Source organism: Benincasa hispida, chromosome 10 (assembly GCF_027475165.1).
Source record: "Benincasa hispida cultivar pf3 chromosome 10, pf3_genome.v1.1, whole genome shotgun sequence".
NCBI lineage: Eukaryota > Viridiplantae > Streptophyta > Magnoliopsida > Cucurbitales > Cucurbitaceae > Benincasa > Benincasa hispida.
The window spans coordinates 35,165,724-35,173,411 of NC_143487.1; the positions used below are offsets into that span (position 1 = coordinate 35,165,724).

At 41.0% G+C, this 7,688-nt stretch overlaps 1 protein-coding gene and 1 non-coding gene across 2 annotated transcripts; one reads left to right on the top strand and one right to left on the bottom strand.

Moving 5' to 3' along the window:
* Window positions 1-479: 479 nt before the first annotated feature.
* LOC120089550 (small nucleolar RNA R71) lies at window positions 480-583 on the bottom strand. The gene has a single exon (XR_005485226.1). It is a non-coding gene; the product is annotated as a small nucleolar RNA R71 (small nucleolar RNA).
* Window positions 584-5,043: 4,460 nt separating this feature from the next.
* On the top strand, window positions 5,044-7,087 carry LOC150033309 (uncharacterized). Its single transcript, XM_090306371.1, has 5 exons — window positions 5,044-5,357; window positions 5,835-5,966; window positions 6,178-6,259; window positions 6,362-6,551; window positions 6,798-7,087. Exons 1-5 carry the CDS (start codon window positions 5,044-5,046, stop codon window positions 7,085-7,087), a joined length of 1,008 nt encoding a protein of 335 aa, XP_090162497.1.
* The last annotated feature ends 601 nt before the right edge of the window (window positions 7,088-7,688 follow it).

Here is a 7,688-nt window from a genome sequence, read left to right on the forward strand (position 1 = left end):
AAACAACAAACCAGGCAACAACAAATGGCGGACGAATAAGCGAATCATAACTTAGCTCAACAGCTAGCCCACACTGCACAAAATCCTATCATAATGGCAAACAGTAGTACACATCCCATGCGAGAGTATGCATCTCTTGTGTTGTATGATTTCTCACCAGGGATCATATATCCAATGCCAGATCGGACAAGATTTGAGATGAAATTTGTGATGTTACAAATGCTCCAAACATCTGGACAATTTGGGGGTGCTCAGGGATAAGACCCTCACGCCCACATGAAACGTTTCCTAGAGATGTGCAACTCATTTGTGATTCCTGGAATCACTCCAGAAGCTATCGGGCTATCTTTATTCCCATATTCTTTGCGTGACGACGCAAAGCAATGGTAAGGTTTTTGCAGCCTGGAGAGATCACGACCTGGGAATAGTTGGTGGAGAAATTCATGGAGAAATACTTCCCACCCACCACAAACGCAAGGAGGCGGAGAGAGATCATGAACTTCGAGCAGGAAGAATTTGAAACCTTGAGTGCCGCATGGGAGCGTTTTAAAGGATTAGTCAAGAATTTTCTCAATCACAGATTACCTTTAACCATCCAGATAGAGACCTTCTATGGCGGATTAAACAGAGCGTCTCAAATGGCAGCCGACGCAGCTGCCGCTGCCGGTATCATGGACAAATCTTATAATGAAGCTAAGGAAATACTGGACCACATAGCCAAGCATAATATAGAATGGTTGGATGACACTTACGACGCAAGAACAGATAGGAAAAGGCGATCTCAGAATGTGAATTCTATTTAAGCTAAATTCCTCTTCCTTACGATTTAGTTCTTGGAGTGAAAGATAGCCTTCACATACTCGCATATGGAGCCTGTTTGCTTCAGGCGACTCTAACGCAATAGCCACGCTCTCTGCACAAGTGGCTACTATGACAAACCTTTTGCAATATATGTCACTGGGGAACACATCAAACCCGTAAAAGGTAAATCAGGTAGAAACATTAGCCCATGGTTAGCTGTGTGGGCTGTGGAGATCCCTATTCCTACTCTGATTGCCTATAAATTCCGCAATCGGTATGCTTTATTAAAAATAACCCATTCTCAAACACCTATAATCCCGGATGGAGGAACCATCCAAATTTCTCTTGGGTAGGTGATATCAACAGGAGTAACACCAACCAGGGGTAAACCAGTAGCAAAGGCAAGGACCACCGCCTGAATTCCAGCCAACGCAGCAGTCGCACCTACAATCCTTTAATAGAGGAGGTCATGCGTCGAGTTCAGCATCTTCGTTTGAAAACCTCTTAAAGGAAGATATCGCCCAGAACGACGCATTGCTATAAAGCCTGGCGTCTTTCATCAGAAATCTGGAGATACAGGTGGGGCAGATTGCCAGTGAGTTGAAGAATCAGCAGCCAGGAGTCTTGCCCAGCAATACGGAAGCCCCAGGGAATAACAACGGAAAAGAACAATGTCATGTGGTGACATTGCGAAGTGGAAAACCTCTTGTAGAAAGAACCATGAACCCAAGAACCAACAATCCTTCAAAAGAGCTCAACACACACTTAACAGCATTGGAAGATCAAGAAGAACGGACGCCTGAATTCACAAGCCATTCGAAGCCAAACACGTCTAACGCAGGAGAACCTGTGCAGCTGAATGCACCATTTCCTAGACGCTTGATGAAGAAGAATGATGAATAGTAATTTATGCATTTTCTTGAACTCCTGAGGCAACTGCAAATTAATATTCCACTTGTAGAAGCCTTAGAACAAATGCCAAAATACGTCAAATTCTTGAAGGGTATACTGACAAAGAAGAGGAGAATCAGCGAGACGGAAGTAATTGCTCTAACGTAGGAGTGCAATGCGTTAGTCAGCAACAAATTACCCAAGAAACAGAAGGACAACAACAAATTACCCAAGAAACAGAAGAACTTGGGAAGCTTCACAGTCCCGTGCTCAATCAGAGGGTTGGACGTAGGACATGCATTGTGTGATCTAGGAGCAAGCATTAACCTCATGCCACTCTCAATCTTCAAGAAATTGGGAATTGGTGAAGAACAGCCCACTTTTGTAACACTTTAACTCACTGATAGGACGATCACATACCCTGAAGAAAAGATTGAAGATGTTCTGGTAAAAGTTGACAAATTCATATTCCCAGCAGATTTCATCATCCTAGACTATGAAGCAGACAGGGATGTACCAATCATCCTTGGACGACCCTTTCTAGCCACTGGGAAAGTATTAATAGACGTGCACAAGGGAGAACTAACCATGCGCATAGACAATCAGGAAGTAAAGTTTAATGTGTTAAATGCATTAAAGTTCCCGGATAATGAAGAATGTTAACTGAACAAAATAGAGTTGCCTGAAGAAGAAGCGACCCAAGTTTGTGAGGTCCTCGCATTGGAAGAAAACATGAAGGAACTTGAGCCGCCAAGTCTGAGTGAGCGGCAGACGAAACCAACGCGTCCATCATTAGAAGAACCACCAGAAATAGAACTGAAATCGTTACCTACCTACCTTAAATATGGTTTTCTTGAATCAAACAACACCTTACCTATAATTATTTCAGCAAATATTTTCGAGCCTAACGAATATTCTCTTTTGCAGATGTTGCAAAAGCACATGTGGGCAATAGGATGGACGCTGGCTGACATCCGTGGCATAAGCCCATCTTACTGAATGCACAAAATCAGGCAAGAAGAAGGGAAAATTGGATCAATTGAGCCTCAACGAAGGCTGAATCCCATAATGAAGGAAGTATTTAAGAAAGAAATCTTAAAGTGGTTGGACGCAGGAGTAATCTACCCTATATCCGATAGCAGCTGGATAAGCTCAGTTCAATGCGTCCCTAAGTGATAACATAATACTTGTCTTATTGTTTATGCACACTTTATGTGATACTACTCCTAAATATGTATTGTTAACTATATGCTTGTAGTATGCGATAGAGTAATGCGTGTCACAAGTTTCTTTGCGCTGAAACCAAGTATAATTCCAACGCAAGTTTCTCAGAATAATCCGAGGTCGAACACAGGGATTTTTTTCGTTAATGTGTTACTTTTGTGATACATGCGACTGGTTTTACAATTAATAAAAGATTTGGTTTGTACATGAATTTAAATTGAGATAAACATAAATTGTGTTGATAAAATAAAATTGCATTGAAAATAAAATCCTAAGCTAACATGATACAAGATACAAAGATACATGATACATGATACTGAGGTCGAGACTGACTGTGAAGTTATACAAAAGATCATGGTATGCGATGACAAGTCTTTATGGATGAATCAGAAATAGAAAGAATAAATAGTAAAAACATCGCAAGTTTGTTAATTGCGTTAAAGATATAACTAAGGTTCCGCTTTCCCTTGGTGTACACCTCTCGGTGATCGGCCGTGTTCCCATATCTCTATGGTGAAACAGGGATGAACGTGATGAATGCAAGGTTGCTTCCATCTCTAGAAGTACTTCTTGCTTTAGTTAACACATTCTTCCAACCCTCTCTCGATAGGCAGAATAACATCTTCATTTTTGCTCTCACAGGTGAAGATGCCATCTAGCATGCTTTAGCCAAACACAATTATTTCCTTAACACAGATTAATTTACTCGCTTAATTCTTACTAATTACCAGGGAATTAAGAAAATATCATAGAGAAAGTGAATCATGGATAAACGGAAATAGACAGAGAGATGATAATGGAAATGATCATAACAATTAATACTAAGATTAAGCATCTGATACATGGTGTGAATGATAGAGTAAAGAAGATGAGTACAAGTGATGAAAAAGAGATAGAAACAAATACAGAAGAGTGTCAACGTCTTGACATAGATCTGGACGGAGGTTTTGCTTGCCGGCGTGTGGAATGGATGAAGAGGAGAGTTTCCCTCTCAGGCTTGCTCTTCTGGTAGAAGTGACCTTCGTACTGAGCTTCAACGGTAGGGATTGAAAGGACTCTTTGCTCGGAGACTCACCTCTCGGCCTTGTGTCTTGGATTCTTCCCGGATATTTTATGGAAATTGCTTCAGACTAGACTCTCTCTCATATCAGTATATACACGTTTTTGTGTATTCCAGAATATACAAGTATCAAGTCTCTCGTATCGAGTATATTTCTTCAATGGAATTGCAGAAGCTATTTATAGGCAAAGCTTTGACTCTTTGCATTGTGGTCCCCACTTTATTGTTAAGGCAGTTCCTGAAATGGTGGAGTGAATATTCCTTCTGTTACGCAATCAATCCCATCAGAAATGCACAACTGGCAGCTGTACACACGTCTATATCCTTCGTAATTGCATTGCTCTTTACATCTTTGATCGTTTGCCCGCATGCGGTGTTGTTTTTTTATTACCGCATGCGATTGAAATTGTGTTGACCGCAAAGCTCTTTATCGATTGTCGCATGCGCCATCATTGCATTGATCGTCTCTCATTTTTGCGTGACGGGCGCAATGTGACGTAGATGTATTGTTCAGTTTGTCTTTGAGCTGTGAATGCATGCAGTGACTTGATTTCCTACCAAACAGACTTAAGACATTCTATTCTACCATTGCAATGTGTCAGCGGGTGTATTGACGACAATTTATAATTCTCGCATTTCTTAGCCATTCATACTATCAACGCAACTTTTCTTTCTTTTAGCCGCAATATCTAAATAAAACAACATAAATAACTTGTATTTCTATAAGTTATCACCAAGAAAGGAGGAACAATAGTGATAGTCAATAGTAACAATGAGCTCATCCCTTTAAGAACTGTCACGGGTTGGTGCATCTACATGAACTATGAGAAACTCAACATGGCAACAAGAAGGACCATTTCTCTCTTCCCTTCATTGATCAAATGCTTGACACACTGGATAGAAAATAATTTTATTGTATCCTAGATGGATACTTCGGCTATAACCAAATTTTAATCGACCCAGAAGATCAGGAAAAGATGACATTCATTTGCCCCTTTGGAATGTTCGCGTTCAGACGGATGCCCTTTGGACTATGCAACGCACCTGGAACATTCCAAAGATTCATGATGGCAATTTTCTCTGACTTCTTAGAAAAGACCGTTGAAGTTTTTATGGATGATTTTTCAGTTTTTGGAGACTCATTTCAATCATGCTTAGATAACTTAGAATTCGTCCTCGCTCGATGCGAGGAAACAAATCTTGTGTTGAATTGGGAAAAATGTCACTTTATGGTGACTGAAGGTATTGTTTTGGGCCACAGGGTATCTAAAGCTGGGTTGGAAGTTGATGAGGCCAAGGTAGATGTCATAGCTAAACTTCCTCCGCCATCAAATGTAAAAGCTCTACGAAGTTTTCTAGGACACGCTGGCTTCTACCGAAGGTTTGTAAAAGGCTTTTCTCAAATTGTGTGACCTCTGAGTGTAATATTAGAAGCGAACCGGCCCTATGAATTCAATGATGACTGCTGCGACGCATTTGAAACACTGAAGTATGCGTTGACTATAGCTCTGGTACTAATAGCACCGGATTGGATGCAACATTTCATTCTAATGTGTGACGCAAATGATGTTGCAGTAGGCACCATGTTGGGGCAGAAAAAATGGAATTTGATACACCTCATCTCTTATGCGTCGAAGACACTAAACAACTTTCATGAACACGACATAACCACGGAGAAAGAAATGCTGGTTGTAGTGTTTGGCATTGAAAAGTTCAGATCTTATTTAGTTGGTGTATCAGCAACCATCTATACAGACCACTCAACCATTAAGTTCCTGATGAGTAAGAAGGATGTGAAACCAAGATTAATCAGATGGGTGCTGCTATTGCAGGAATTCGGCATCGATATTTAGGACAGAAAAGGGACTGAGAATCAGGTGGCTGACCACCTATTCAAATTAGAGAATCAGGAAATACAAGACCAAGAAGATGAAATCAAAGATGCATTTCCTGATGAAAGCTTATTCAAAGTTGAAGGCATGGAACCTTGGTACGCAAACATAGTTAACTACTTAACTACCAAACAATTCTCTGAACACTTCAACTCTCAGCAAAAGAAACGGTTGGTACACGATAGCAAATTCTATTTTTGGGATGAACCATTTCTCTACAAACAAGATCCCGACTCCATCATGCGTCGATGCGTCCCGGAGGGAGAGACACAAGCATTCTGGCTGAGTGTCATGACTCTCCTTACGCAGGCCATTTCAGAGGGCAAAGAACCCCTACGAAAGTTCATCAAAGCGGATACTTCTGGCCTACCCTCTTCAAAGACGCAAGGGAGTATGCTCGCAAGTGCGACTCTTGCCAACACACAGAAAAAATCTCATCAAGGGACGCAATGCCTCTGAACAATTTCTTGAAGTCGAATTATTTGACGTCTAGGGAATCGATTTTATGGGACCTTTCCCCCTGTCCTGCGGTCAACAATATATCCTGCTGACAGTAGATTACGTTTCAAAATGGGTGGAAGTAGTAGCTTGTGCCAGAAATGATGCGTCGACTATTTCTAAGTTTCTCACCAGGAACATTTTCACACGTTTTGGAATACCAAGAGCCCTGGTGAGTGACGAAGGTACGCATTTCATTAATTGTATCATTTCAAAATTGCTTGCCAAATATAATGTCAGGCACAAGATTGCTACTGCATACCACCCGTAAACCAACGGTCAAGCTGAGGTATCGAATCGGGAAATAAAATCAATATTGGAAAAAGTCGTCAACGCATCGCAGAAAGATTGGGCACAGAGGCTGGATGAAGCACTCTAGGCCTACAGGACTACCTACAAGATTCCCATAGGTATGTCTCCATACTTCTTAGTATTCAGAAAAGCTTGTCGCTTACCCATGGAGTTGGAGCATAAAGATTTTTGGGCAGTAAAGAAGCTGAATTTAAACTTGGACGTCGCGGGCGATCAACGCAAGCTTCAGCTCAATGAGCTGGAGGAATGGCGGTTGAATGCCTACGAGAACAACAAGCTCTACAAGGAGAAGACCAAACGTTGGCACGACCAATGCATTAGTAAGAAAGAGTTTGTTGTTGGCCAAAAAGTTTTATTATTCAATTCACGATTGCGTTTGTTCCCAGGAAAATTAAAGTCAAGGTGGTGAGGACCATTCATTATCAAAAAAATCTTTCCCTACGGAGCAATAGAGTTTATGCGGAAGGATGACACAAATACGTTCAAGGTAAATGGGCAAAGAGTGAAGCCCTACTTTGAAGATGGTGTAGAACGAAAGAAGTCATCCCTTGTATTACGTAAAGCCAACTAAGGCTTGCATCGAAGCATCCCTGCGTTCACATCGACACATATTCCAGGGACGCTTCTTCTACCTTCATTTCTTTTGCATTATGTATTTTATGACTGCGTTTGTGTTTACTCTGATTATTTGCTTTTCTTTGCGTTACGTTTTAAGTTGATTGATGATTGTTATTGCTTTCTTATTTAAGAGCTTTATTTAATTTAAATTAAAAAAAAATTGTGTACAACCGGAAGAAGCTTAGGATGGGAATAAAACTAACGCGTTGGACTTAAGCCAATGCATGGCCCAAACTAAAAGGACGCATCTCGAAAACACAAAGCACTCAATTGCCTAGAAACGCTAGGCACGTTCTTTCGTCTGCATAATAAATGATGATGTAAGGCGCCACCTGACGTCACCACGTCCTCTCCCATAGACTTATAAAACGTGCACTCTCCACAATCTCTCT

Excerpts from the sequence above, each read along its gene's own strand:
- LOC150033309 (XM_090306371.1), top strand. The coding sequence starts at position 5,044 with ATGGCAATTTTCTCTGACTTCTTAGAAAAGACCGTTGAAGTTTTTATG. Across the intron at positions 6,260-6,361 it reads CTCTTCAAAGACGCAAGGGA|GGAATCGATTTTATGGGACC; the intron begins GTATGCTCGCAA and ends TTTGACGTCTAG. Across the intron at positions 6,552-6,797 it reads AGCCCTGGTGAGTGACGAAG|TATTCAGAAAAGCTTGTCGC; the intron begins GTACGCATTTCA and ends CATACTTCTTAG.